Source organism: Neophocaena asiaeorientalis, unplaced genomic scaffold (genome assembly GCF_003031525.2).
Source record: "Neophocaena asiaeorientalis asiaeorientalis breed wild unplaced genomic scaffold, Neophocaena_asiaeorientalis_V1.1 scaffold51, whole genome shotgun sequence".
In the NCBI taxonomy this organism is placed as follows: Eukaryota; Metazoa; Chordata; class Mammalia; order Artiodactyla; family Phocoenidae; genus Neophocaena; species Neophocaena asiaeorientalis.
The window spans coordinates 438,587-466,057 of record NW_020173335.1 but is presented as its reverse complement, the minus strand read 5'-3'; the positions used below and the strand labels follow the sequence as shown (position 1 = coordinate 466,057).

The window sequence follows — 27,471 nt, the reverse complement described above, 5'->3', positions numbered from 1 at the left end:
ATGGGATCTACAGTAACCGCAGCTCTGTCCTCTGCCTGCAGGTTGCGCTGCCACCGCTGTGTCAACAACCACCAGGTCTGGCCACCCCCTGATGGTTCTGACTGCACTTCAGACCTGGCTCAGTGGAACCATAGCACTGATAAGCGGGGGCTCAAGGATGAGGTACTCCAGGCTGCCTGGGATGCTGCTTCCACTGCCATCACCTTCGTCTTCCACCAGCATTCCCATGAGGAGCAGCAGGGCCTCCACTGATAACAGCTGGTCTGGTGTGTAGCTGTTAGAGGAAGAAGTTGGGGAAAGGGGGCTCCCTGCCCCATAGGGCACTGTTGAATTTTGTTCTCTGAGAGAAAAATCATCAAGAAGGGCTGCATGATGTTTGCCCAAAATTTATTTTATAAGAAAAACTTTTTTGGTTAAAAAAAAGAAAGGAATAAAGGTATGAAAGGGACTGAGGCCTGGGAGCAGCATGGTGAGCCCAGTAGAGGAGAGGCCTGGTAGTAGGCACTCGTACACTTCACTAAAGCCTGGGTAACTGCTTGAGGAGGGAAAGCAGGAACCCTGGGGCAGGGAAGGGGGTGGGGGCTGTCCTCAGTGATTAATGACCACTGTGACCTTCTGGCCCAGGGTACTGAGTAAGGAGCCCAAAGGCTCTAAACCCAGTTGTGGGAATGCCTTTGCTGGGCCCCATCAAGGTGTCCAAGACCTCAGTGCAAGGGCAAAAGGAAGAAGGAGAAAAAAGGTGACAGAAAGAGAAAGATAGAATTGGTAGTTGGGAGTTCTGGGCAGCCCATGCCTCAGCCCCTGCAAGCTGACGGTACTGAGTATGGGCCTGTGAGGCATGGGCCCATCACATGGTGCTGACATAATCTGCGAAGGCTTGGGATGAGTCCCACGAGTCGCTAACCACATGGCAGGTGGCGCGGAGCCGTCGGATGGCTTCCCTGGCTGTGACTGCATCCTGGTCCAGCCAGTTCTGGAAGAGGCGCAGGTGACCAAAGGCCCCACGGCCCCAGCGCTCCAGCCGCTTGGCAAACTCCAGAAGCCCATCTGGCTTGATGCAGTTGGAACTGGTAGGGGTGAGAAGGATTAGACACCCAGGAGTCAACTAATCCCTGGTCTGTGTCCCTGCAGCTCCATCCCTTGTCGTTGCCCTCCCTTCACCTTCCCCACACCCACATGTACCTGATATCCAGCTGACACAGAGAAGAGGATGAATCCTCTGAGAATACATCTGCCAGGGCCAGTAGGCCAGCATTCCCTGGGGAGAAGGGGAGAAATACTCATCACCTCTACCCAAGAACAGGGAACAAGGGTATCCCAACCCAGTTCTGGCTGGGAAGAAGCCGACTCCTAAAGCCCCAGCACAACTATATCCCAACCCCCGTCTTCCCAGTGGAGAGGTGTATGCCTTCACCCACTGAATTTCTAGGTCAAAGGACTGGCTCCTTCCCCCTCTCCCTCCTCAGGGCCCTGCCCCCACCCAGGCGGTTCCCCGGCAGCCGGAGGCCCTTCAGTGTGGAGTTGCCCTTCATAGCAGCAACCATCTCAGGCAGAAATTGGGCCGGGCGCTTCTCAAACAGACGGCAGAAGGAGAAGGTAATCTCTGTCAAGAGAAAGTGGAATAAGTTCTGATGGCAGGATGAGAACTGGTGCTGCCTCTCCGGCCCAGGGCCTTAGCAAGGGGTATATAAGCATTTTACAGAGTCCCAGAAGGAGAAAATAATTTGTCCAAAACCCCAAGCAAGGCTGCAACTAAGTCAGTATTCAAACCAGAGATTGAGCCTACAGGGGAGGCTCTCTGCACAGACCTCCATACACTTCCTTCTATGCAGGGGTGGGCATTAGCTACAAGTCTATGAGGGGGCTCCTGGCAGCACATTTATCCCTTCCCACCACCATCATTTGTCAGCCACTGGAAGGTAAGAAAAACTTTCAGGTGAAGCACTCTCCAAGTGAGTAATTTCCCATGTTTAGTATAGGAAGAGTTGAGTAGGGGACCCTTTAGAAGGAAGGTGATGCGGCTTTTGTGATCATTTTATAGTTGACCTAAGGCCAAGAACAGAACAGTGGCTTGCTCCTTCAGTGAGACCGTGGCAGATCTGCAGTGAGGACCCACGAATGCCCCAGGCTCTGGATGAACTTACCTTGAAGAGTCAGATTCTGGAGCAAAAACAGCACCTCACTCTGACAGTCAGCCAGATTCATGTCGTGGAAGCTCAGCCTTTTCAGAGCTAAGTTGTACTCTGGATCGGGAAAGTTTATGGACCTTAGTGTTCTCAAAGAACAATGCAAAGTCCCCTTCTATTCTCCCTTTACCATTCTAACTGGGTCCTACCTTTGAGTGTCTGCAACACAAGCCCAAAATCTTGGGGAGAGGCAAAGGTGGCACTATCCAGGGACAGCTGCTGCAGAGAACCTGAGGCCTTCAGTACAGAGCAGAGCAGTGGGGCTGGCTGGGCTCCCCGTGGAAATCCCATCTCCAGCTGTTCCAGGCAGTTTTCTGGATATGGTAGGGAGAGAAGATTACAGCTAGTCATTGCTACTTCTCTTCCATTGCAGGTCCCATCCTGTCCTTAAAGGATTCACTGAAAAATCATTTACTCGTCTACTTGTCCTTGAGTGCCTACTATATGCGAGGCAGTATGCTAATATCCGATTTAGTCCTTGTCCTTAACGGTGCTTTTAATCCAAGAACACAACTAATCAGACACAAGTAGAGTAGAATATGCAGCATGGTGGCATATGAGACATGCAGGAACTAAGGGGACATACAGCATGGGGACCCAATCTAGTCTAACGGTCAGGTCTGTTCTTGGTTCAGACCCCTTTCTGGAGACAGATCTGCCATAGTCACTCCCTACGGGGCTAGTGTTGGTCTGGGATCTATCCAACCCATGGTTATCTTTAAGAACAGGCTCTAAAGGCAACAAATTACAGATAAGCCAGCAATGTGTGGTGACTGGCCTGGATTAGAGATCTTTTGCCTTCCCCACACAAACAGACCTGCACACGTCTGTGGAGATAGACACACGCGCATAGTACTTCACCTGGTATCTCCTCATCCCCAATTATGTGGCTAGGGGGCCCTGCATTCCCTGGTACTGCAGGGTTGTCCCTCTGGCTAGGGTGGTCGACACGAATAGAGAGGACCCGCAACAGGGGCAGGGCTCGCACAATGGCACGTGTCAGCTCCAGGATGGGCAGTGGTGAGAACAGGTCACTGAGATGCAGGGCACGGAGGCGGCATCCAGCCTGGCTTGACAGGGCCCGCAGGCTATCTAGCAGGCGGAAGATATTAGAGCCCAGGCCTATGGCAGGAAAGAGATTGGGTCAGTCATGTGGGAGTATCAGTAGGGGTAATACTCAGATACAACTCCAAATATTTCTGTTGATAACTACCAAATCTGAGCTTTGGGTCAGATTATTTTAAATCATTCTCAGCTATTCATCCGTTGTCTTGCTTTTTCCTCAGGTAACCAGCTTACTGATGCCGCCTCTACTGGGCCATGCCCTCACACATCAGTCAGGGCAGAGTCACAAAACAGAAGATAGGATGTGGTGGGACAGCATGTGGCTGCTGGCTGAATGATGGGCCCAGACAGCAGCAGAGATCTCTGGACTTTTCCTATAGGTCATGGGGAACATCTGAAACCTAAGCAGGAGAGTGACAGTGATCCAGTAGGGAATACTTTTAAATTCATTGGGTGGGAATAGGGCCGAAAACGATAACCACATCCCACAGAAGGGAGTAGGATCCAGAAAGGTTAGGGCAGTTGCTTAATGCCACAGAGCAAATAATTCCTTGGAAGCCACACCTTTATCTCTCCTTGGACTGAGCAGGCTCCTTTTGATTCATTCATTCAACTAAACCTTACCCATGGTAAGCACCTGGTAAGCATGTTTTTCTGCTAGGGAGTCATGAGCAGCAGATCTTGTTCCTGCCTATACAGCCTGATAACAAAAGCATATGATGGGAACTGGGGAAGTAGAGTGCTGTGGAAGTAAAAGGATGGGTACTTAACACCCAATTTAGCCTTCGTCAGTAAAGACTCTCTGGCTGAGTCCTAAAGAACATAAAAGAGAGGCTAAAAGGAGGAGGAGTGACTGGCAGAGTGAGCTTGGCACATATCAAGACCTGAAGGAGAAAGAGTGGCAGGTTCCAAGAACTGAGAAATACTCAATGTGGCTGGTGTGTAAAGTATGAGGGAGGGACGATTCAACTATAGAGGTAAGCAGGGTAAGAACATGAATGGTCCTCTAAGTAAAAACATACAGTGACAAGAAGCCATTGAATTTTTAGATGTTTGACAGATTGGCAGTTTTGAAAACGCTTGGGTTGCGGTGTAAAAAATGAGTTGTATGGTGTGTATGGAGTCAGAAGGAACTGCTGAAATGAATCCAGATGAGAGGTAATGGTAGTCTGAATTAAGAATGTGGAGATAAATGAATCTGAGAGATTGTACCACCTGGTAGCCAAATATATGTGGCGTAAGAGAATCCAGGCTGCTTTTGAGCAACTGAATCTGTGATGTCACTGAGAACAGAAGGAAGGTCTGTTTAGAAGGAAGAAGATGCATTCAGGTTGGGGAGTGTGTTTTATGAATCCTGTGATATCTAGTTGTCAGATGGATAAATAGGTCTGGAGTTCAGGAGGAGGATCTGGGCTAATGTCATAAAATGGGGGTGTCTTCAGCATAGTTGGTCTTTGAAACGAAGTCCAGGAAGCATGTGTAAACTGGGAGAGTTTTGAGGATCTCTGAACATTAAGAGAGAAGTAATGTCCAGAAAGGGAGGAGAAAAAAATTCAGAAAATTTTGAGGTAGTAGAAATGAGACTATTTCACGAAGAAGACAATACTTAATAGCAGATGATGCCGAGAATTAATTTAAGATGAGGACTGAAAGGTATATATTGGACTTAGCAACAAGGATGACGTTGGTCACCTCGAGGTCCTTGATGCAGTAGACAGGGTGTAAGCAAGGCTGGAGTGGCTGTGAGAAAAGAGGGCACAGATGACTCTTAAGGTTGTCTCTGAAGGGCATGGAAGAATAGGACAGTAGTTAATAAATGGAATAGACGGAGGTGGTGGTGGTAGTTTTTGGTGGATACCTGATTGAGAGAAGAGAGGCAGCATTAAGTGGTTTATAAGCATGAGTTCTGGAGCCAGGTTACCTGGGTTTGAATTCTAGCTCTACAATTTACTAACTTACCCTGGGCAAGTCACTTGACCTCAGAATTGTAAGGATTAAATTAGTTAAAGAATATTTAAAGGGGCTTCCCCGGTGGCGCAGTGGTTAAGAATCCGCCTGCCAATGCAGGGCACACGGGTTCAGGCCCTGGTCCGGGAAGATCCCACATGCCGCAGAGCAACTAAGCCCGTGTGCTGCAACTACTGAGCCTGCACTCTAGGGCCGGGGAGCCACAACTACTGAAGCCTGCGCGCCTAGAGCCCACACTCTGCAACAAGAGAAGCCACTGCAATGAGAAGCCCTCACACCGCAACAAAGAGTAGCCCCCGCTCGCCGCAACTAGAGAGAGCCCGCGTGCAGCAATGAAGACCCAACGCAGCCAAAAATAATAAAATAAATTTAAAAAAATATTTAAAATATGCCAGATGCATAGTAGGCGGTATATAAAAGTTAGCTCTTATTGAGGCATTTGAAAAATGTGCTTTCCTAAGGAGGTAAGAGGGTATGTATCCAGAGCACAGGCAGAAGAGTTAGCCTTAGATAGGGCAGCCATTTCTCCCATTGTGATGAAGGAAGAAAGGAAGAGTGCAGGTGTAGGAGTTTCTAGGTTGGTTAACAAGTTGAAGGAGTTCGTGTGTGATGGCTTCTATTTTCTGTGAAGTAGGTGGTCATCTGCTGAGAGGAAAAGAAGGGTTTGAAGTGGTAGGGTAGGAATGGAACTGATGTTGCAGACAGGGTTCATATGAGGATGATGACCATGAATGTATATAGTAGCACCAGTCTGCAGTTGTGTGACTTTTCTCTAGCAGTGTTCAGCAACCTAGGCAGATTGCTGGATTTAGCCAGAACTGAAATTTGGCTAGCTGGGCACAACCAGATGGGAAAGAACTGAGGGCTGTTTTGCAGGTTGCTGGTCTGATTTAAAAAAAAAAGGTATCCCACACCTTTTTATATAGCTGCTTTGGTATGACTAGTGAGATCCAACCTCAGTCCTGGTTGGCCCTGTGTACACTATATTCTCCCACCTGTCCTTGGTTTGCCTACCATATCTAAGGTAGACTCATTCTTCAGATTCTCATTGTCCCTCAGGAACCCCTGCTTCCAACTAAATCAAGCCTGTAGACCTTGTGTTCATCTTCTCTAGCACCGACAGTCTGCCACTATATCACGTGTGTGCCTTCTGCCTCCCTGTGAGGAGGCAGCTTCCTGATCATACCCCCTATTCCCCTCCACAGGGTTGGGCACACAGCTGGTGCTGCTGGGAGACCCAACCCCTGCCCCTTCAGGGCACTCACCATTATAGGAGAGTGTGAGGCTCTCCAGAGACACCCAGGAGCTCAGCAGGTGGCACAGTGTCAGAGCCGCCTCTGTGGAGAGTGGAACCGTGAAGAGCTCCAAGGTGGAAATGCTGCGGAATCTTTGGGAGGCCTCCAGTGCTGGTAGCCCCAGGCAACTGGGATCTGATCCATCCAGTGCTCCACAAGCCACTTCCCCGATCTCCATCTCTTCCCCATCCTCTTTCTCACCCGCCACAATGAAAACAAAGTCATATAGGTCTTCAGATTCAGCACCAGACCCCTGACGGGTGCGAGCACCCTTCTTCCCTGCAGCTCGCTTAAAACGCTTTAGGGGCTTAGGCTGTGGGGCTGAGCTAGCTGGAGCCCGTTTAGATGAGGATGTGGAAGAAGAAGCAGAGGCAGAGGAGGTGGTGGCTGGAGCAGAGGGTGGGCGTTTGGTGCCAGGAGCCTCATGGGAAGTGGCTGGAGGGAGCGGCTCCCTCTTAGGGTCTGTCCCGCCTGCTGTCAGGCTCTCCTGTGTGCTCCGGCGTGTTACCCGAGCGGCAGGTGCGCCTCTGGCCGTCTGCTTGGCTTCACTCTTCCGCCGGGAGGCCATCAGGGCTGCAGCACATCGCTCAGCAGCATCCCGGCGAGGCCGGCGTGAGCCCAGCAGGAGGGACCCTTCATCTCGGGATGGGGCCCGGCCTCGGGAGGCCTCTCCACAGAGGCGGCAGGGTGGGCCACCGGGGCCTGGCTGCCAGAAGCCAGCACTCATGGTGAGGATAAGAATGAAAAGGGCTGACTCAGGTACAGGCCAGGAGTACAGCGACACCTGGCTGACAGCCCCATGGTGAATAAGCTGATGCAACAGCTGCCGAAGTGACTGCTGAGCAGCCACATCAGAGAAAAGCAGGTGGCGGAACTTGAGGGTGTGCAGGGAACTGGCCAGGGTCTCCAGAACCCTGCGATTGGGCTCAGCCACCAGCTCAGTCGCACCCTGCAGCATGTTGCAGATGGTGAGCTGCCGGACATGGCGGGAGCTATGCAGGAGAGGTGAGAAGCGCTGGTCACAAAGACGCCTGTCAGAAGACACATCAATGGTCCCACGTAGAACATGGGAAAAAAAGGCCTCCATAAACTTGGCTCGCCAACAGGTCACGCTCTGAAAGCAGAGAACATTCCAGACAGCTGTGATACTAAGTGCTACCAATGGAACCCAGTTTCCTTCCTTCCAATAGCTAGCTGGTTACTGAGCCAGGTAACATTCTAAATAATGTATGCAAGTTCATTTAATCCTCACATCTTTGAGGTATATATTACTATTAGATCCATTTTACAGGTAAGAAAACCAAGGCACAAATGTTATTGCCTGTGGTTACAGTTAAGGAGCAGGATTAGGATCTGAACCCAGGAGGGAATTCCCTGGTGATCCAGTGGTTAGGACTGTGAGCTCTCACTTCTGAGGGCCCAGGTTCAATCCCTGGTCGGGGAACCAAGATCCCACAAGCCAAAGGGCATAGCCAAAAAAAAGGATTGGAACCCAGGAAATTTGGTTCCAGAGACTATTACTATAGTGCCTCCCAAGTGAAACATTCAACCCTGCAAGTTCTTCCACACTCATTTTTAGAACCTGATCCTAACTTTCCATTCTTAACACTACCACCTTTGTTCAGACACCTGGCTACTTCATTAGCTTCCTGATTCCTCTGCTTGTTCCCCTTCCCAAACTTTTGCACAAGTCCACTGGGTTCATCTTTGTATTAAAAAACAAAACTCTGATTACATTATTCTCCTTTAAAACCCCTAATGTCTCCCCACTGCTTAGGGGATCAGTGCTGCAACACATTTGAAGTTCCTCACGCTGGCAGGGAAAGCTGTCCACAATATAGCCTCTGCCTACCTGAGAAGCTTTATCTGCCACACCTTGCTCATGAATGCTTTGCTCTGGCGAAACTGGTCACCTCACTGACCCAAACGTGCCTTTTTTCCTTTCCTACCTCTGCCAGAAATGCTCTCCATTGCCAGATCAAATAGACTTCATGAAGACCTACTAACATTTTGCTCTTTGAGGCTGTTCGTCTCATTGAGTGTCTGCCCCACTTTCTACCCCTCCCCCCTACCTCTCATGTTGGTACTCTGATACTGACTACTCAGGTCTTAGATGTTGGTACATATGTCTCATGGTGTTGAGTCTCTTCCTGTATACACATCTCATCCCAACCAGATTAGAAATTCCTGGAGAGGAGGCAGCAACTAGAAAACTAGTGCCTTAGTTTTCTCCAAGGCAATACTTTGCTTTGATGGGTATGAGATTTCATCACATTATTCTGATACATTTAGAAGAACTGAACACAAGTGATTTTTTTTTTCCACAAGTGATTTTTAAGCTTTGATATACATCAGAATTTACTGTGGAGCTTTTTCCCAAAATTCATATGCCATGTACCCAGACTTGGTGATTATATTATGTTACATCTGAGGTAAGGTCCATGCATCTTTATTTTTTAAACCTTCCCCAGATGATTCTGATGTATATATCAGAGATTAGGAATTACTGCTACCTACCTCCAAAGGACACATTGAGACAAATACTGATATTTCTCTAAGTATTTCTCTAAGTCCCCATTCTCTCCTAAGGTGCATAGAAAGTCTGATGACTTTGATAAAAGTGCCAGCTCTGCCACTATACTCTGGACCTCTTCAAACCTCTTTCTTCATCTGTAAAATGTGGATAATATCACCTGCTTCACAGGTTTGTTGTGAAGATCAAATGAGACAGTGCAAGTTTAAAGCACCTTGTAAACTGTAAAATACAAAATGTAACTTCTGTTGTTAATGATAATAATTACCCCACATGGGAAATGTGAAATGGACTGGATGGAGGCAGAGCCTGTTAAGCAGGGTGCTTATTCAACCTGAAGGTAGTGGGGCCTGAGGTTCCCAAAGGCTAAAAATAAGATACTTCCTTTGGTATCTACCCTGCCTCCGTGCATTCCCTCATACCAGATTGACCCTCAGTTTATATGAGGTTCTTGGCAGGCAGGAGGTGGGCCCCTATTCTCAGGCAAAAGTGTCATTCCTTTTGCCCTAGCTATTCCCCAAGACCCTGCTGTGGTAATAATTAGGAACGACTTCATGTTTAAGCTAACTGCATGGCAGCAACAAGTGAGAAAGGCCCGTCCAGCAGCAGTGTGGGGGCCTGAGGGCAGCAGAAAAAAATACCTGGCAACCAAATCTCTACTCAGCCTTAAGTGGAAGCTAAGAGGGTATTCCTGAATCCTTTAATCCTGCCTCATTCTAGCACTTTTTTCACACATTTGCTGGCCCACACAGCCTTGAAAAATACTTGCAGGTATCCCTAGCAAGGCTTCAACTTCACAAGTGAAATAGATGGTTACCATGAGATCTGGGCCTAAAATATGGACAAATATGTGAACATGAACCAAGATATTGTGGCTGTTTCCGACTATAAGGCATGTGGAATATGAACTTTAGATAACTAAATACTAGGGTTTTTCAGACATTTTATTGGTTTACAAAGACAATAGGAGAGAATATTTGAAATTGGAACACTCCAGACCTGTGATAACCACAGTGAAAGCAGCATGACATAGTGATTAAGAGCATGCACTCCAGAGCCAGACTGCCTCAACTTGAATGTCCAGTCAGCCATTCATGAACTGTCACCTTAGGTAAGTCACTTTTCCTCTTTCTGCCTCAGTTTCATCATCTGTAAACTGAGGAACAAAACTATACCTACATGACAGAGTTGTTGTGAAAATTAAATGAGTATGTAAAATTAGTTGACTATTGCAATGGCTTCTTTCTCATGAATTAATGCATAAGCAGATAGCAATTCACTGCATTTTATTCCATCACCACCTTGTAGAAGATTCTATGCTAAAACTTCAAAGCTGAAAAATACCTGAAAAAACTAGTCCAAACCACTCATTTTGTGGACCTGTACACTATAGTTCATACACTATGGTTCAGACAATGCAAAGTGATTTAAATACTTTCTTTTGGGGGAGAGTAGGGGAAATAAGGCACCACCAAAGAGGTGACATGACATTTGCTTACCAACACAATCAGTCCTTGGCCCATCCACAACGGGCTGGCAGCTCAGGTACTGGTAGGGAAGGAAGAAGTGTGTACAAACTAGGGAGAGCTAAATATTTTCTTGTACTAAATTGTTAGAGCCTGCAAATGCTCATAAACTATATATCGTCCACTGTTTTTCTGATAACAGAAATATTGTTTGTGGAACTATAAGGAAGCAAATCAAAAATCATGTGTAAACCAACTTTTTGGAGTGTATATGTATATGTGATGAGCTATAGGTATTTGTGTTTATAACACTGAGACAATTCTGAACAGTTTCAAATGCTGGGCTTTTTTTTTAAACATTACTTATCACCACATCATTAAACATTTTTACCACCACGTATTTAAATATTTTTAGAATGACTTTATTAATATTTTGAAAATATGGATGTACTATATTTAATAATTTCTATATTATTGAATACTTAAATTGTTTCTAGCTTTTTATATTAAACTTTGCTGTAATGAACATCTGGAAATAAATCTTCACGAGTATCTCAATTTTATATACCATAAGATATATACTTCTTAAAATTTCTAGTTGAAGAATTTGAATATTTTAAAGACTCTTGACAATTATCACCAGATTGCCCACCAAGAAAGTTGTAACATTTCTGCTCCCACCACCAGCATATTAAAATGCAAGTCCTACCCACCCCTGGAATTATCTTTTAAAACAAAACCAAATTAAAACAATACTTCACTAATTTAAGAGGTATAATTTTACTTTCCCATTTTTTTATTATTAATGAGATTGAACATTTTTTACTTTATTGGAGATTTTTGTATATTTTGAAACTTGTCCAAATCTGTATTCATTTTATTCTACTGTTTGCCTGTCTTATCTTCTGTATCCTTTTATATTGCAAATATTGTTGCAAACATTCTTTTACGTGCCTTTTAAATTGTATTTATAGTGTTGGCATTTTATGTGGCCAGATGTGTCCATATTTTCTTTTTTGGTTCTGCCTATTTACTAGCACTCTCCACCCTGAGATTAGATAACCAGTCACCTCTATTCTTTTTTAAAACTGTTTTGTGCTTTTACTTTTTACAATGTAATCTTTAATCTATATAGAAATTGAGTATATTGTAAAGTGAGGCTCTAACTTTATTTTTTCCAAATGGTTAACCAGTTACTAGAGAACCACTGATTGAATAATCCTTCATTTCCCCATTGCTTTGTCTCCAGAATATCTATTTTATTCTGCAGATCTCTTAATACACATATACACTAGTACTACACAGTCTGAAATACTATTGCTCCATAAGCAACCAGGTACTCTATCTTGCTCACCACTGTATACCTAGAACCTAGCATAGTGCCTGGAACTGAATAGTCACTCAATAACTGTCTGAATTATGAATGAAGTGAAGGTTACTGTTATGCAAAAGTGGGAAGTGGAAGCAGACACCCTCTGGAATGGATATAATGCTCCAAGTCAGGACTTCTGTGTAGGTGACTGTTAGGCCACCAGGCCTGGGGCTTCCTATATATTCTGAAATACTCTGAGACAAGGAAACAGATAACAAATAGACATTCCTTCCCAGGAAGCTTGAGATAATGGTGGAAAAAGCCTTCTCAAAGAGAAAGATATTACAGTCTCCATCACCTGTTAGTCAACCATACTACTTGGGAGACACTGTGACAAAGTGAATCTCATGTTTCTTTAAAGGTTGCAGGAAGCTGTTGCCATTTCTTAACATTCTTGTGTCCACTTCCCTTCCTCATAAGGCCTAACTCCTATACATAATGCCTGATAATTTCATTGGGCCTCAATGTCATTATGCTGAACTCCAGGGGCTGCATCTACATCTAGAAGTGGAAAAGCTGAAGGATATGGAGCTGAATGTTATTACTGAACCTAGTGTATCCCCACAAAATAAATCTCCAATTTCTGATAAGAGCTTGTTCTCTTGTCATTTGGCCTCATTCACTATATAAAGCCCAGTTCAAATACTACTTCCTAGGCAAGACTTTCTTACTCCCTTTTCCTTCAACCTTCTCACTACACTCGATCATACCACTTGGCCTACCATACATGATGTATTTGTTTGCAGATTTCCCCACTAAACTGACAGTTCCTCAAGATTAGGGATTGTGTCTGTACCTCTAATATTCAGCATAAGATGTGGTATGTGGTAAGTTTGAGTAAATGTTTATTGAACTCAATCTGTCCTGTCACCGAATTATGGAGCAGTAAAAGGAATTCTGTTTAAATGAGAGCTCCAGTGAGTTATATTTGAACCAATGAATAATAGAATCTTATTATTCTAAGGGCTAAGAGGACCCCTAAAAGTATCTTGTCCAATATCTCCAACAATGCCAAACTTCTTCTATTGATACAGTACCCTTGTGTCAGGTGGGGTTATCCAGACTCTATTAAACACTTAGTGATGGGAAGCTTATTACCTCTGGAATTAGCTTGTTTCATCACCAATAACCTCAGAGTTTAAAAATTCTACAGTTTAGCAAAAATTTATCCTCCTTTAGCTTCCACCCAGAACAAGTCTGTTAATCCCTCTTTCAAATATTTCAAGACAGTTCATGTTCCCCAAGTCTTCTCTTTTTCAGGAAAAACATCTCCAGTCTTCCAAATGTGACTCACATGATGTGGCTTTGACTTCTTTCTCCATACTCCAGGTACAGCCTGACCACTGCAGAGTCAAGCAGGTCTATCATCCCCCTTGTCTTTCAGTCTACATTATAGTTACATTAGTTCACACAGCTCAGGATACAGTCATTATATGAGTGGCTTTAGCACAATGTAGACTAAACCCCCTTAATCTTTTTTATTCTAGCTGCTGCTGAGCCAGACCCCTCCACCCACTACCCTGAGGTCATGCAATTAGAATTTTTTAGACTCAAGTGGAGAGTTGGTTTATTCTGCTAAATTTCATCTTGTTAGGTTTGACCATTGCTCCAGCCCTGTCAAGATCTGAATCCAGGTTCTGCCATCCATTGTGATCACTACCTTTCCCTGTTTTGTGTCACCTGCAAACATGGTGAACAAGTCAGTGACAAATGTCAAATGAAAAGAACTTCGTGACAAGCCATCAGAGACCTCTTCCCAAATTCATTCCATGCCTGCCCCTGCACTTTACCAGTACCCAGCTTGTATTTGTGTGCTATTCCTGCTTTCACTGTGCAAAGTCAGGCCAGAGTTCTACCTGGTTGGTGCCTTAACTTACTTCCAAACTGGAAGGCCTTGTCTTCATCAGCTCATCCCATAGTCGGCGCCAAATGGCCTGAGTGGAGAGGCCTGTAGAGAGAAATATCACATTTACTCGGCTGCTCCTTGGTCTCCATGAGTGAAGTACATCACTTTTAATGTCCTTTTCTAGGTTCACAGGAGCAACATGGCAGAGTGGTAAAGAGCACTGGCTCTAACAACAGACTGCCTGGCTTCAAACATCAGCAAACCATAGTCTAGCAGTGTAACCTTGGGCAAGATACTTAATTTTTCTGTACCTCAGTTTCCTTATCTATAAAATGTAGTTGTTAATAGCAATTTCACAGAGTTGTTGAAAATATTAAATGAGTTTCCCCAGGTAAAGTGCCTAAGACAGTGCTTGGAACAGGGTTAGTTAGATGAATGTTAGCTGTTAACAGATGTGTCCAATAAGGGGTTTGGGAGGCAGCTTGATAAATTAGAAAAACTAATTCAAAAGATTCAAAAGGGGCTTCCCTGGTGGCGCAGTAGTTGGGAGTCCACCTGCCGATGCGGGGGACACGGGTTCATGCCCCAGTCCGGGAAGATCCCACGTGCCACGGAGCGGCTGGGCCCGGAAAGCATGGCCGCTGAGCCTCTCCGCAATGGGAGAGGCCGCAGCGGTGAGAGGCCCGCGTACCGCAAAAAAAAAAAAAAAAAAAAGATTCAAAAGATCTGGGTTCAGGACTTCCCTGGTGCTCCAGTGGTAAAGAATCCTCCTTACAATGCAATGGACGCGGGTTCGATCCCTGGTCAGAGAACTAAGGTCCCGCATGCTGTGGGGCAACTAAGCCCACGTGCCACAACTACTGAGCTCGCACGCCTCAACTAGAGGGCCCTCATGCCACAAACTACAGAGCCCACGCGCTCTGGAACCTGCACGCCACAACTCTGGAGCCCACATGCCCTGGAGCCTGCATGCCACAACTAGCGAAGAGAAAACCCACATGCCACAACTAGAGAGAAGCCCGGGCGCCGCAATGAAAGATTCTGCATGCCTCAATGAAGATCCCGCGTGCTGCAACTAAGACTCAATGCAGCCAAAAATAAATAAATAATGAATTTAAAAGAATACATTGTTGTAACTGAAGTTTATTAAAAAAAAAAGATCTGGGGCTTCCCTGGTGGCGCAGTGGTTAAAAATCCTCCTGCCAATGCAGGGGACACAGGGTTCGAGCCCTGGTCCAGGAAGATCCCACATGGTGCAGAGCAATTAAGTCCGTGTGCCACAACTACTGAGTCTATGCTCTAGAGCCCACGAGCCACAACTACTGAGCCCGTGAGCTACAACTACTGAAGCCCATGTGCCTAGAGCCCATGTTCTACAAGAGAAGCCACTGCAATGAGAAGCCCGCGCACCGCAACTAGAGAAAGCCCGTGTGCAGCAACGAAGACCCAATGCAGCCAAAAATAAATAAATTAATTTAAAAAAATAACTTAAAAAAAAAAAGATCTGTGTTCAGGAATTCCCTGGCTGTCCAGTGGTTAGGATTTGGTGCTTTCACTGCCGGAGCCTGGGTTCAATCCCTGGTCGGGGAACTAAGATCCTGCAAAAGATCTGGGTTCTATTTGGCTTTGCTATTAATTTTTGTGTGCCTGTGGTTTCTTTTTTATTAGTATAATAGGGATCACATACTTGTTTTGTGTTTCACAGGACATTGAGAAATCAGATAAGAAAATAGGTGTGAGGGTACTTTTGAAAAGCATGAAGTTCTATGCAGGTATCAGGTGTAATATTTACCTGAAGAACATCATGGTGCCTTGCTTACAATCAGTGACTGAAAAAAAGACAGAAAAACACTCACCTTTCTTGAGGGCAGTTTCCTCAATCCTCTCCAAGTAATATATATTGAGCAGAGGTAAGATGCTTTGAAGTATTGGGCCTGGGAGGGCTACAAAAACCAAACATAAAATTTACTTTTTTCTCCCAGAGTTGCAAGCATTATTTATCCTACTGGAAAGGAAAACAGAAGGGCAGACTTCTCACTTGACGAGTGGAACTTATAGAAGCTAACCTAAGTTTAATTCAAACTCTGGTCCACTTATCTTCAGCCACTTAGTTGGCAGCTGGAATTTCAGGGGCATGCATGTCTTCAAGGGTGAGATAATCCCACAAAGCAAGCTGATAGGCTCATTTAGGAGCTGGCAGTTCACTTCTGCCCAAGCCTAATGGACCATTCCTCATTTAAAAGGTCCTTTTGAATATGTGTGATTTAAAAAAAAAGTCCTTCATAATCTGGGCCCTACTAACTTCTCCAGCTCCCTGCTTTGCCTCCTACACTTCAGCCATAATAAACTACTTTTTTCAGTTACCTAACTCCCTGCTTTCTGCCTGTGCCTTTGTCATGCTGTTCTCTCCACTGGGAATGTTCTTGCCATTTTCAGCATATCAATTACTCATCTTTCACGTATCACATGCCCTTTATTAAGCCTTTCCTGAAATCCCTTCCCACTCTTCCAAACTGGCCACTTCCATCCTTTGGGCTCCCACTATACCCTGAACTAGCACTTTCCTATGAAGAATAGAAATAATTAGGCTCTATACTCTTAATTCAATATATCTTAAAAACAAAACTTGCTCTTGCTAACTTCCCTAGATCTGAGAGGCATTACAGTATTGTGGCTAAATGGTTTAGTCTCTAGATTGGACAAAACTGGGTGAAATCCTGATTGTACCACTTAATTATGAATTCATGGACAAATTAATGTCTTTGAGCCTCAGTTTCCTCAATTTTAAAATTCAGATAATAATAACTACCTCTTAAGATAGTTGTGAAAATTAAAGGAGACCATGCTCATAATCTTTTGAAGACTATGCCTGTCCATAATCTCACTAAATTTTAGCTATTATTATTCTTATCCTGTCAAAAGCATCTCTGTCCTGCCAAGAACAAGTCTTAAGATCATGATACTTGAGAAAATTCTTTCAAAACTTACATTCCAGGATCTCCTTTTATCTTTACTTATGCAATAACTGAGTCTAGATATCCAAGAGCCTAGTACAATTCTTTCTACATAGTAGGTACTCAATGTACCTGCTGAAAAAAGCATTAATTCCCTATGCTATTATACTAATGTAGTCACTCTACTGCATTCAAAATAAAGTCCAAGTTCCATATCCTGGCATTCAAGGTATAACATACCTATTTTATTCCTCATTATATCCTTTCCTGCTGCCTTTACTCATTTTCCCCTCTTCTCTCTCTACACAAAGAAAAGCTAGTGCACTACTTCCAGGAAGGCTTTCCTGGCTGTTAGCCCACACTGAGACCTTCCTCCAAAATAGCATTGCTTAGCAGGCCTCTTACTTGGCCCTTCTAAGAGACCTAGCTTTATTCTGTGTGACTGTCCACCTGGGCTAGGCCCATAGAAGCTCTTCCTCCTCTGTCCATAATGCTCCCCTGTTTAGCCATCCCCTCTCACAGCCACAGGGATTCTCATCCCGTTATTCACAAACTCCTCTGTACCTTTCTCCATTCTTCTTAAGCCAGGCTCTTCCTTGCTTCTTTCCAGCCCACATCTTCAATGCTTCCCCTTCCCAACTTTGGGCCTCCACCCCCAGTCCTCTGCCCTGGTAGCCAGGTTTAGCATTCTGGAAGGTCCAGGCTGACACTGCCAGATCCACTGTACCTTCTTCCACATTCCCCAGGATTTTTCTGAGCCTCCTGCACAGATCCACTGAGACTCTTCTCCCATTGCCCATGAGTCAGCCTGACTCTCCTCTTTTAGCTGTTGGTCCAGGGCCTCCACAATCCCCTCCCCCTCACTAGGCCTGAGGACTTCTAACAGTCTTCCCCCAGCAGACAAGGCACTTGGGCCTCTTCAGGATCCGTCCCCACCACCACCACCACCAAGGGCCTTCCTCCATCCCTGGACCTCCTTAACCACTCCACAGCTTTGGGGCTCATTCCTGGAGGCCCAACCCCCCAAACGCCAGGGCCTTTTCTCCACATCGGCCTCCTCACGCGTGTAACCCAAACCCCCATCCCAGGACATCAAACCCCCACTCCTGACCTTACACGGGCCTTCCTCCTCGCAAAAACACCACCACCACCATTCCTGAGGCCTACTCTAGACACCACCACCCCCCCTCCACCGCAAGGCCCAGGGCCTCCTCTCCTGCCACCCCCTCCCCCTCCCCGGGCCCTCGGCCTGGCCTGCCATCTCCTCACCCAACTTCAGTCCTGGCCTCCGGGCCCCACCCCCTCACACCAGCAGTCAGTCAGGCCCAAGGCCTCCCTCCGTCCCGTGCGGGCAGGCCTACCCCCAGACCTCTCACTTTCCTCTCTTTCACTCTCACCGTCGGTGCCCAGGTCGCCCACCCGCGCTCTCCTCCTCAGCTGGCAGACTGCGACCAGCGGTACCCACCCCACGGCCCGGCCTCCTTGTGCCCATCCGCCCGCAGGCCTCCCTCCTCCGTTACTCGGCCCACCCCGCCGCCGTACTCCCAGGCCCCCCGGCCGGGCTAGTCGGCTCACCCTCCCAGGCCCTCATCCCAGCGCCCTAGGCCGCCCGCCTGTGCTTCTCAGCCTGGGCGCCCTCAACCCAGGCCGGGCCTGGCGGTCTCGGCCGCTCTCAGGCCCGGGCCTCCTTTCACTCCACTCGGACCCAGGCCTCCTAGCGGCGCCGCGCCCCCTCCCAGTTCGGGATCCCCGGGCCGTCGCCCCGCCTGGGGCCTCCGTGGCCCTTCCCGCCTGTCCGTCATTCGCGCCTCCGTCGATTTCTGATCCTCTCCCGGCCTCCACCCGCTCTCTGGCCCTTCCTCGCCGCTCCGGCCAATCCGAGCGGCCTCCGGCGCTCTGTGCCCTGCCCGTCAGTCCGTCGCTCAGTCAGTTTGGCATCCGAGGCCCTGGCCGTCTGTTCGCTCCCTCCAGCCCCGGGCCGTCAGAAAGGCCTCGGCGCCCGGAGCCGTTCGGCCTCTCTGGCAGCCCCATCCCCTCGCTCTCCAGTCCACTGGCTGCCCTCGCTCAGCGGCTTGGCCTCCGGAGTCTCGGCCCCCGCGGTCTGTCAGACAGACGCCGGAGGCCCCGCGCCGTCAGTCTGGTTAGGTGGCCCCGGGCCGGGCCTCCTGGCCTCCGTCCGGGCCTCGCAACCTCGGCCCCCGCCCCCAAGCAGAAGGGCCATCCCTGACCGTCCGTTAGACATCCGAGACTCATCAGCCCGGCCCAGCCCGAGTGTCACTTCGGAGCCCACAGCCCGGCTAGTCAGTCCTGCCTCTGTCGCCCGGCCCGCTTCGCTCCAGACCGGGCCTCCTGGCCTCGCCCCCCGCGCCCCCCGGCCAGGCCGCGGTGCGGGTCCACCTGCCGGTTTGGTCTCTGCCTTTACTGTGCCCAGTCCTGTCAGTCACGGAATTCATGCTCCGACCCAAAGGTCTGGCTTCCAGTGCCCCGGGCTGGGCCTTGCTCCAGGCCTCCCGGCCTCGCCCCCCGCGCCCCCCGGCCGCTGGGCCGTCTCCGCTCGTTGCCAGAGGTAGCCCCTCACCCCGCGACTTACCCCACACGCCGCTTTCCAGAACCCCCATATGGGCGCTCACCGCCCGCCCGCACAGCTCGAACAGGGCGGGGGGAGCGCTGGGGCCCGAGGCCGAGCTCTTCGCTGGCGCCGCCTCCCGGGACGTGGCCTCCATGGTCGTTGCCGCCGCTACCTCACAGAACCAGCAACTCCGGGCGCGCCAGGCCTCGGGCGCCGCCATCTTGGGGAGGTGCGCGAGCCCGAGAGTAGCATTCGCGGGCCGCCATCTTGAAAAGGTCAGCAGTTAGGACGGTTCCATCAGCGATGTGGGGAAGACTGGGAATTGCGCTAAAGGAACATCGAATACTTCTGCATACTTTCCAAGTCTCTTAGAAGCCAATATTTCAAGTAAATTCCAAGTGTCAATATGTTTTGGTCTGGCATGACTAAGGGGATAATTCCTTAGCAAATCCTCCTCTGGTGCAAATACCAGCTACCCCCATTCCCTGCCTCTGAGCAGTAGTACATGCCAATCGGAGCGTGTGTTCGCGACCACGACTAGTCTGCCGCACTTCCGGCCAGATCGCCGGATATCCGCTGAGTGACCCTTACAAGTCCTTCTTGATCCTGAAGTGGAATAGGTGCCGCTGTTGCTGCTCGTGTTGAATCCACAACAGCAGTCGGTCATGGTGCTGGAGGAAGAGCAAAGGATGCTGACCGGGTCCGGAGATCCCAATGAGGTAAGACCAGGCGAGCGACTCGACCCTCTTCGTAGCTCTGAGGCTCAGGCCCTAGCCCGCCAAAAAACGTTTCCCCCGTAGGGTTTGCAGGGTTGGGAGAGCTGGTTCCCCCAACCCTTCCCAGGAGTTCGTCGAGTGACCTTGGGCAAGTAGATGACTAGGTTTTCTCTGGGCCTTGGCTTCCCCATTCTATGAATGTGGTGAAGGTTTAATGAGAACGGAAATGCTGTGTGGACTAAACTTTTGTAAAAGCAGTGCCTGTGTTTTTAGTCAGTCAGGTGTTCAGAGCCCCTAGTTTGGGAGCAAGCGGACCAACCCAGCCCTCGCCTCAGCTCGGGTCGGGAATCCTGCCATATCTTCTGTGGAGATTCCGGGCAGCTGGCCTTAACGCTAGTTTCTGTGAAAACGTGTTTTCTTTTTCTTTGGGTGGAGGGAGGGGGAGGTGTCTTTGGGGACAGTGTGGGGATGTGCGGTATAATTCTGTGATAAAAGAGGGAGCTCTTTCCCTGACTGAGAATGCCAATGTAATAATAATTTATTGGCTGCTTAACGATTCCAAGTGCTTTGTATGTACTAAATCATTTAAGCCACACAATAGTCCTGTGAGGTAAGTATTAGGTACTCTTAATGTTGCCATTTTACAGATGAGGAAACAAGCATAGCGAGGTTAAATATCTTGTCTGAGGACACACAGCTAGTAAATGTTGGAGCCAGGAATTGAACCCAAGCAGCATGGTTCCAGAGCCAAGACTTAGCCACAGTGTTACACAGTTTTACAGAAGCCAACTAGTTTTTTGTTTCCCATCATATTTCCTGTCTTTTCTTTGTTTACTGGTCACTTCCCGACAGCTGCGGGTTCAGAATAGTTGGAAACTAGTTTATCCCATAATTTTTTCTAGTCTTATAATGAGAAAGAGGACCAGAAAGAAGTGGAGCCAGCCTCAAGAAGTTCAGCTGGAAGTATACCAGAAAGTTAAGTAGGGCTCACCACAGCAGTAGATAAGGGAAAAGAAAGTAAACAAGTAGTCAATTTTAAAATAAGAAAACTGAAGTTTGTTATGAAGAACGTGTTCCTCTTGGAGATTGAATCTTTTTATGTAGTGTGACCTTGGTTTTTCTCATTGACATGAAGTTTTACATGAAGTAGTCTATATTCAGACTTGTTTTTGGATTTGTTTTCCCGAAACATGCCATGATACTTTTGTCACAAAATTATCAAAGACATAAAATGATCAGTGTAGTAGCATTGCTAATAGAGAAAGAATATAAAGGTCTTGCTTCTAGGATGCTAATTTCCGGTTTCTAACTCAGGCAGAATGTGGTTTCAGTTTTCTGGAAAAACTTTCCTCAGGATGAATTTTTTTAAAGAGTAAGGTTAAGAAACCTTGATTAATGGAAAACTAGAATTTTACCTCCTAAGTAACATCTTCGTGTTTAGAAGACACCTTTGCTAATTGTAAGAATAAATAGCCTGGGTTACAGTTGAACCTGCCCTACCCCTCACTCCCAGCTTTCATGAGCTTTGGTCCCTTCACTGAAGGTCATGGTAGAGAATGGGGCAGACTGTATTGGAATTTTGTAAACACAGTGAAGGATCTCTGAGCTAGTTCTTTTTTTCTGTATGTATACCTTTTCTTTCCCTTCCCCCAAATGTGGACACATGCATGCACAGTCAGGCAAATGCTTTACTTTTGGCAGGTTGAGTTACTGATCAGACTATGCTAAGCCACAGATTTAGGCCTATGCTGTTGCTCCCAAGGGGAATTTTTTTTACACTGCTCCTCTTGGAAGGTTGTGCGCCTGAATCAGGAGTAACAGGTAGGGCCTGATGTTTTCAAGCTGGTGAATGGAGTTGTGTAGACCTTTGGTGCACTTATGTTGTTAAGCTACTTAGTGTCCTGGGAGCTCAGCAAGCCAAAAAGCAGTGATCGAAACTATCTTTAGTTAAGCTCTGGCTAAAATAGAGTTTAGGTTTGGCTATTTTCATGTTCCCAATTCAAGTTCAGAGCCTAGGAAAAAAAAATGTTAGCTTTCTTCCTAACTTGGTTTGGGGTGTGAGGATTAAATTTAGCTATTTCTGGTAATACTGGGACCTACCAGAATTTAGAATAAAATACTTAAGTTATGCAGATTCCATATGAACATCTGACAGCCTGAATCTTTTTTTTTTCCAGAAAAAATTAAAACATTTAATAAGCTAAATATATTACATATACACTACAGATACAGTTAGGTATTACATATAGCATAGTATTTGCAAAATCTATACATTAAAATTGATATGGCAGTTTTAATATGACAGCTTGAATCTATATCAGAAAATGTTTAATTAGTGTTTGTTTTTCCTAAACTGGGAGCCCCTTAAGGGACTGTTGTGATTAATCAAATCATTACAGAAATGAAAGTGCTTATAAATGTTAGAATGTTGTGCGCACTTAAGTTTGTTGCTGATGAATGTGAAATTGTGTGTTCTTGTTGAAATATACCCAGGACTTGTTTTAATCAGGTAGGGTAAGGTTACAAGCATGGAGACAACTTTTTTTTTAATTTAAACTACTTTATTAAAAAATAATTTAGGGGCTTCCCTGGTGGCGCAGTGCTTGAGAATCCGCCTGCCGATGCAGGGGACAGGGGGTCGTGCCCTGGTAAGGGAAGATCCCACATGCCGCGGAGCGGCTAGGCCCGTGAGCCATGGCCGCTGAGCCTGCGCGTCCGGAGCCTGTGCTCCACAGCGGGAGAGACCACAACAGTGAGAGGCCCGCATACCGCAAAAAAAAAAAAATAATAATAATAATAATTTAAATTGTATAATTGGTAAAATGTTGAAGTGGCCCTGTCTAGAATATTTATCATCCTTCTTCAAAGCATAACTAAGATGAGACAACTGTTTTTGAAAGAAGTTCCCAAGAGAAGGGGGTAGGCCATACCACCCAGGGCCACATGGGGAAGTGCTTGGATCAATCTGGAGCAGAAGGAAAAAGGAATGAGTGAGGCGGGATAGGTGTGCTCTAGCAAGTTTAAGAGTGGATAACTTCGTGGTGGGCTCTGGGCTTTGGGCTGGTCCCTGTTTGTTTGACACTTAGCCCTGATGTTATTAGTGCAGGGGCAATAATTGGTTTAGTGTAGGAGAGTTAGAGAAAGGTGGTTGTTGAGAAGGGTTTTGGATTGGTTGGTTTGCATAGGAAATGCGTGCCCCCCAGGCAAGTTGTTTGCTAACTCTAGAAATTAGCCAGTCCTGGGAGGGGCTGTCTCCAGGATTAGCAAGTCTCCTAAAACATCAAATCATCATAAAATACAGAAAATATAAAAAGATTAATAATGTCTGTCCTCAGTGATTACAACATCAGTATGATTGGGAATATATGTATTATAAAATTGCTGCTGACATTAATTTTGTTTTCGTTTTGTAGGAAGAAGAGGAGGAGGAGGAATTAGTGGTAAGAGCTGTCTCAGGTTTGGAACCTTCTCAGTAAAAGAAAGTTTGAGTTTCATGAAACTCTTAAGGGCAATTTAAGGAGTCTTGACACCTTAGAGAGAATGGGAGTGGAAAAATCCTTTAATACCTCCTGTACAGTGTTTGGGGGGTGTGTGGGCCTGGGAAGCTGAGTCTTCTCTGGGTTTGAGGCTTCTCCAGTCATGGTATCAGGGAGCAGAGTAGCATCTTGAAGGCCTGGTACTCAATCATATGCTATCTGTGGTTTAATAAAAATTCTAGAAGGAACCTTTCTTAGATTGTCCTTCTCCATGTAACATTACCCTTCTAGCTGGGCAGCTGGGGTGCATAGGCCTGGTTGTCAGACGAAGGGAATTGAAATTCACAGACATTACATATCCCAAAATGCTGTGTTAACAAGTAAGGCCTCCTATAGATCTACTTCAGGTTTGGCCAGGTTTCCTTTACCACCTTGTTTTTCAGATAGGACTGAGGCTTTCAGTGCATACTGGCAACCCTGGAAGGCAGGAATGTGAAACTTTCCCCTACTACTTAGCATCAGAATTGAATGGGAGACCCCATTCTGCCATTTCTGGCGGCAGTGTGGCTCTGCCAGCTGGCCTTCTGCACGGTAATTCAGAGGCAGCACCTTGGTTTGGTGGTTGTATTAATCAAAGCTTATGGTTTGTGGGTTTCCTAAAACCCCCATTTTGGTTTTCTGTGTGTGTGTATGTTTCTCATTCAGGATCCCCTAACAACAGTGAGAGAGCAATGCGAGCAGCTGGAGAAATGTGTAAAGGCTCGGGAGCGGCTAGAGCTCTGTGATGAGCGTGTATCCTCCAGGTCACAGACAGAGGATTGCACAGAGGAGCTCTTAGACTTCTTGCATGCAAGGGACCACTGTGTAAGTCAGCCTAAGGTCAGGAAGGGGAAAGCTTACAGTGGCCAGGGAAGACTTGGTGCTGACCACCTTTTCATCCTAGAGGCAGGACAGTGCTGAAACTGAGGCTCAGAGAAGAGAAGTGATGTTCTAATTTACACTGCTAAACAGTGGGGAAACTGGATTTTGTATTTTTAAGTACGAAAGTCTACTCTTTAAAATAATTTATATCCTCCAGTGTGTCTTGTACATAATAGTTGGTACAAAAGTTGTTTGTTTTGTTTTGCTTTTTTAAGTAAACTTGTGTTTGACTCCCTTACATATAACAGTAAGGTATTTTCATAAATTACAGGGTAGGCAAAGTTCAATATGATTGTTTATGTTAAAACTGATTGGGTGGCTAATAAGCATATGAAAAGATGCTTAATGCTCTTAGGGAAATGCAAATCAAAACCACAATGGATACCACTTCATACCTCAAGGATGGCTATAATCAAAAAGATAGGGAGAAATGGGTGAAGGGGGTCAATAAATCAATAAACTCCCCACTAGTTATAGTTTAATAGTTTAAATAACTAGTAAAATAGTTAATGATCTCCACTCAGGCAACTTCCATAATTTATGCTTCAGCAATCCCAATTTAGGTATTTTGTTTTAATTCTATAATATACAATGCAAACACACAAATGTACATGTACACATACTCATACACAGGCTCATATTAAACACATTGTGATAGTTAAGGAAAAAATTATTTTTGTTTGTTTTTTTTTCTGGCTGCACCACGTGGCTTGCAGAATCTTAGTTCTCCAACCAGGGATTGAACCTGTGACCCCTGCAGTGGAAGCACGGAGTCCTAACCACTGGACTACCAGGGAATTCCCTGGAAATTTTTTTTTATAAAGACAAAAATCCAACTGAAATCATACTGTCTAGAGATTACCACATTTTCTGGTATATACTATCAGATTTTTAAACAAAAATGAAATCATAATAAACACATGTACGTGTAAAATATTATGAAGAGGCATTATATTCTTTTCCATTGATATATATTCATATTTTATCCATCCTCTGGTTTATATATATTCATACAACTTTTTTTCAACATGATTTTAGTGGAAAGAGGGAACATTTATATACAATTCTCCATATCATGAAGAAAAATGTGTTGGTGATGTGGAAAAACTGGAAACCTCCTATACACTGCTTATGGGAATATAAATTGGTACAGCCCTATGGAAAAGTCTGGCAGTTCTTCAGAAGGTTAAACGTAGAGTTAACATATGACCCAGCAATTCCACTTGTAGTTACATACCCAAGAGAAATGAAGACATCTCTACACAAACTTATATACAGATAATTCATAGAAGCATTATTCGTAATAGCCACAATTGGAAACAAAACAACTGATAAATGGATATATAAAATGTGATTTATCCATATAAAGGAATATTATTTGGCAATAAAAAGAAATAAGTACTTTACTCAAAAAATTAAACATAGTACCATATGATCCAGCAATTCCACTTCTTGGTTTACACCCAGAAGAATTGAGACTGTTCAGGGACTTGAATAGATATTTGTGCATACGTGTTCATATTCATAGCATTCACAATAGCCAAAAGGTGGGTGCAACCCAAGTGTCCATTGGTGGGAAGGATAAACAAAATGTGGTATACACATATAATGGAATATTATTGAGCCTTAAAATGGAAGGAAACGACACATGCTATAACATGGGTGAACCTTGAAAACATGCTAAGTGAAATAAACCAAACACAAAAGAACAAATATCATTCCATTTATATGAGGCATCTAGAGTAGTCAGATTGATTGAGACAGAAAATTGAATAGTAGTTGCCAGGGGTTGGAGGGAGGGGGAAATGGGAATTATTATTTAATGGGTACGGAGTTTCAGTTGGGAAAAATGAAAAAGTTCTGGAAGTTGATGGTTGCAGAACAATGTGAATTACTTAATGCCACAGAAATGGATAGTTTAAAATGGCTAAAATGGTAAATGTTATATTATTATAATACTTTTATGAGGCAACACTAGGTTAATATCTGGGAATGAGACAAGCATAGTCCCGTTCTACACTGAGTTATAAGCCAGCAGAGACAGAAGTAGAACGGTTAGTAAACTGGTAAATCTCTTGGGTGTAACCTCAGGATGGCCTTTACTGACCCTTCTATTTAAAGTTGCTATTCCCTCCCCCTGCCCCTATTTTATTTTCCTCATAGCATTTATCACTATCAAAGTATATATATATTATATTTCTCGTTGTTCTCTAAGTTCCAGAGGAGACAGAGATATTGTCTTGTTTACCGTTGTGACTCACTCAGCACCTAGAACAGTATCTGGCATATAGTAGATGTTTTATAAATATTTGTTGAATTAATAAGCGCTGTGATATGGGAGGCATAAGTTTCTGTGGGGAAGACAGGAGGGACAGGAGCTTGTTAAGAGACAGCTTGCAGGAAATAACATGTAAGTTTAGATTTTGAAGGAAAATTAAAAGATGAAAAAGTGAGAAAGAGTTCTGGTTAGAAGGGAGCTATGAGTCAGGTAATTGAAGGGAGTTCACTAGGGCTCACGAAGGGTGTGGGGGTGTCAGAAGGCAAGTGGTGGGAGGAGAGGCAGTACTGTTTCAGGTTATGAAGGCCCTTGTAACTCATGACATTAGAGATACGAGTTGATGACATCCTTTTCTTTCCATCCAGGTGGCCCACAAACTCTTTAACAGCTTGAAGTAAATGTGCAGATTCGTTCTCACCCCAGCCTTCATCACCCGGGCTTCGGGATATTTCCTTATGGTTTTGAACATGCCATTTGTTTCTTATTTGTGTAACTAAGCTCATGTGAACCTCAAGGATTTTTGGCTTAGGCAGGTAGCTTCTGTGTAATTATCAGTGATTCCGTCTTAATAAAGTCCAGTGATCAGCAATCTTGCCTTCTGTCTTTTTTTTTTTTAGCGTTATGCGGGCCTCTCACTGTTGTGGCCTCTCCCATTGTGGACCGCAGGCTCAGCGGCCATGGCTCACAGGCCCAGCCACTCCGCGGCATGTGGGATCTTCCCGGACCAGGGCATGAACCCATGTCCCCTGCATCGGCAGGCGGACTCTCAACCACTGCGCCACCAGGGAAGCCCCCTGTCCTTTTTTTTTAATTTAAAATTTTCAAG

General features: G+C 45.7%; 3 protein-coding genes across 6 annotated transcripts in view; 2 read left to right on the top strand and 1 right to left on the bottom strand.

Annotated features, from left to right (window-relative positions):
* RAD54L (RAD54 like) overlaps nt 1-5,277 on the top strand; it is a 30,299-nt gene extending 25,022 nt beyond the window's left edge. The window contains exons 18-19 of one of the 2 annotated variants that reach the window (XM_024746119.1): nt 42-266; nt 3,473-5,277. In XM_024746119.1, coding sequence (XP_024601887.1) covers nt 42-252 — 211 coding nt within the window. In that variant the 3' untranslated portion in view covers nt 253-266; nt 3,473-5,277. Of the gene's footprint in view, nt 1-41; nt 391-3,472 lie in introns of those variants that run through there. The other variant, XM_024746118.1, reaches the window with a different exon arrangement.
* LRRC41 (leucine rich repeat containing 41) lies at nt 371-19,517 on the bottom strand. Its single transcript, XM_024746117.1, has 10 exons — nt 19,276-19,517; nt 15,588-15,674; nt 13,763-13,833; nt 6,485-7,628; nt 3,048-3,308; nt 2,336-2,500; nt 2,145-2,243; nt 1,481-1,603; nt 1,183-1,258; nt 371-1,067 (listed from the first exon to the last, which is right to left on the bottom strand). The coding sequence occupies exons 1-10, from the start codon at nt 19,472-19,474 to the stop codon at nt 848-850; spliced, it is 2,445 nt and encodes an 814-aa protein (XP_024601885.1). The 5' UTR covers nt 19,475-19,517; the 3' UTR covers nt 371-847.
* Nucleotides 19,507-27,234, top strand: UQCRH (ubiquinol-cytochrome c reductase hinge protein). 3 transcript variants are annotated; one of them, XM_024746123.1, is made up of 5 exons: nt 19,857-19,973; nt 23,384-23,410; nt 23,890-24,037; nt 24,152-24,310; nt 27,011-27,234. In XM_024746123.1, the coding sequence occupies exons 3-5, from the start codon at nt 23,975-23,977 to the stop codon at nt 27,041-27,043; spliced, it is 255 nt and encodes an 84-aa protein (XP_024601891.1). In that variant the 5' UTR covers nt 19,857-19,973; nt 23,384-23,410; nt 23,890-23,974; the 3' UTR covers nt 27,044-27,234. The 3 variants fall into 3 exon arrangements, with proteins under 3 accessions (XP_024601890.1, XP_024601888.1, XP_024601891.1); XM_024746122.1 differs by lacking the exon at nt 23,890-24,037 and having other exon boundaries at nt 19,507-19,973; XM_024746120.1 differs by lacking the exon at nt 23,890-24,037 and having other exon boundaries at nt 19,816-19,973; nt 24,152-24,325.
* Nucleotides 27,235-27,471: the final 237 nt, after the last annotated feature.

Bases quoted from the DNA above. Each gene is read 5' to 3' on its own strand.
- LRRC41 (XM_024746117.1), bottom strand. From the start codon at position 19,474: ATGGCGGCGCCCGAGGCCTGGCGCGCCCGGAGTTGCTGGTTCTGTGAG. The intron at 3,309-6,484 runs GTGAGTGCCCTG...TTCCTGCCATAG, and splicing joins CCTCACACTCTCCTATAATG to GCCTGGGCTCTAATATCTTC. The intron at 1,068-1,182 runs GTACATGTGGGT...CACCCCTACCAG, and splicing joins CTGTGTCAGCTGGATATCAG to TTCCAACTGCATCAAGCCAG.
- UQCRH (XM_024746120.1), top strand. From the start codon at position 19,920: ATGGTGCTGGAGGAAGAGCAAAGGATGCTGACCGGGTCCGGAGATCCC. The intron at 23,411-24,151 runs GTAAGAGCTGTC...TTTCTCATTCAG, and splicing joins AGGAGGAGGAGGAATTAGTG to GATCCCCTAACAACAGTGAG. The intron at 24,326-27,010 runs GTCAGGAAGGGG...CTTTCCATCCAG, and splicing joins ACTGTGTAAGTCAGCCTAAG to GTGGCCCACAAACTCTTTAA.